The sequence below is a fragment of the Physeter macrocephalus genome, chromosome 1, assembly GCF_002837175.3.
Source record: "Physeter macrocephalus isolate SW-GA chromosome 1, ASM283717v5, whole genome shotgun sequence".
Classification (NCBI taxonomy): Eukaryota; Metazoa; Chordata; class Mammalia; order Artiodactyla; family Physeteridae; genus Physeter; species Physeter macrocephalus.
The window spans coordinates 72,748,003-72,749,271 of record NC_041214.2 but is presented as its reverse complement, the minus strand read 5'-3'; the positions used below and the strand labels follow the sequence as shown (position 1 = coordinate 72,749,271).

General features: G+C 36.1%; 1 protein-coding gene across 2 annotated transcripts in view; it reads right to left on the bottom strand.

Moving 5' to 3' along the window:
- NDUFB5 (NADH:ubiquinone oxidoreductase subunit B5) overlaps positions 1-1,269 on the bottom strand; it is a 15,924-nt gene that overhangs the window by 3,982 nt on the left and 10,673 nt on the right. The window contains exon 5 of one of the 2 annotated variants that reach the window (XM_007106124.4): positions 659-765. The exons of the other annotated variant lie outside the window; for it this stretch is intronic. Within the exon in view, the coding sequence (XP_007106186.1) occupies positions 659-765 (107 nt within the window). The remainder of the gene's footprint in view (positions 1-658; positions 766-1,269) is intronic. 2 annotated transcript variants of the gene reach the window in all.

The following is a 1,269-nucleotide window of genomic DNA, read 5'->3' as shown; positions in this document are numbered from 1 at the left end:
GTGTACCGGAAAAAAAAAAAAAAAAAAGAATAGAGTATATGTTATTACCGAAAGATCAAGATACAGTTGGCCCTAACTATCTTCGGAGGGCCAACTGTTCTATGCCATTTTATATAGGGACTTGAGCATCCTCAGACTGGTATCTACTGGAGGTCTTGGAACCAATCCTCCTCAGTTACCAAGGAATGACTGTATATTTACATGAATGGAAGATAAGGCGCAGAACAGTGTTGATAACAGGATACCATTTGTGTTAATATATTTTGTAAATGATATATAAAAAATATATTTTTAATGCATACAATATAAGAGGTCATTAAATAGTAGTCACCTCTAAGGATGACACTGGGTGTAAGAAGAAAGGAAATTGGGTTGGGGAGGGGAAGGAGAGGGCTACCTTGCACTTAAAAGAGTCAGGACATTTCAAAAAACAATTCTTTTTAATCTGACAGATATTATCTCCTAATAGCCTTCTAGTCTCCAACTCATAATCTCCTCTCTAAACAGGCTAATTCTCTCTCCATCTTCACCCTTTTACACAGAGCATCCTACACTGTTGAAATAGTTTTATTAAATTTCTTCCTGTGGTTTGCAACTGTAGGAAAGGATTTTCTTCCCTGCAGTCCAACCCCTGCCCCCGCTTTTTTTTTTTTTTTACCGTAATTCAGCTTTTTCAGCTTCAATCTGAAGGATAGCCATTGTTCTTTCATAATTCTTTTCAGGACTATCAAAGAAAGTTCGGGCAATCCATCTTGATATAGGATGCTACAAGAGAAAATGTGTTTAAAATTAGTGTCTGAAAAGTACTTTGCTTTTCCAGTTTACTATTCTCCTAAAATGACCATCTCAGGTAAATCAATAACACTTTTATGTATCAACCACTTTATATATTTTAAAAATAATTTTAATTTGTTTGGTAGATACTACCTTTGTCCTCATTTATAGATGAGCAAATTTCACAAGGTTGTACAGTTACTAGGTTGCAGCATCTGCACTCAGGCCAGGTCTGTCTGACTCTAAAACCTGTGCTCTTTCCTATTACACTACACTATGAGTATCTTAACTGGCAGATTTTGGAGACAAACCCGGGGTCTGGTGATCTCAAAATGGCGCTCTTTGCACCAGTCAGCCAAGATAAACTAATTATATGGCTTACCTTAAGATTTAATAATGAAAAATTTACAAGCAGCTCATGCAGCTCAATAACAAAAAAACAAACAACCCAATCCAAAAATGGGCAGAAGACCTAAATAGACATTTCTCCAAAGA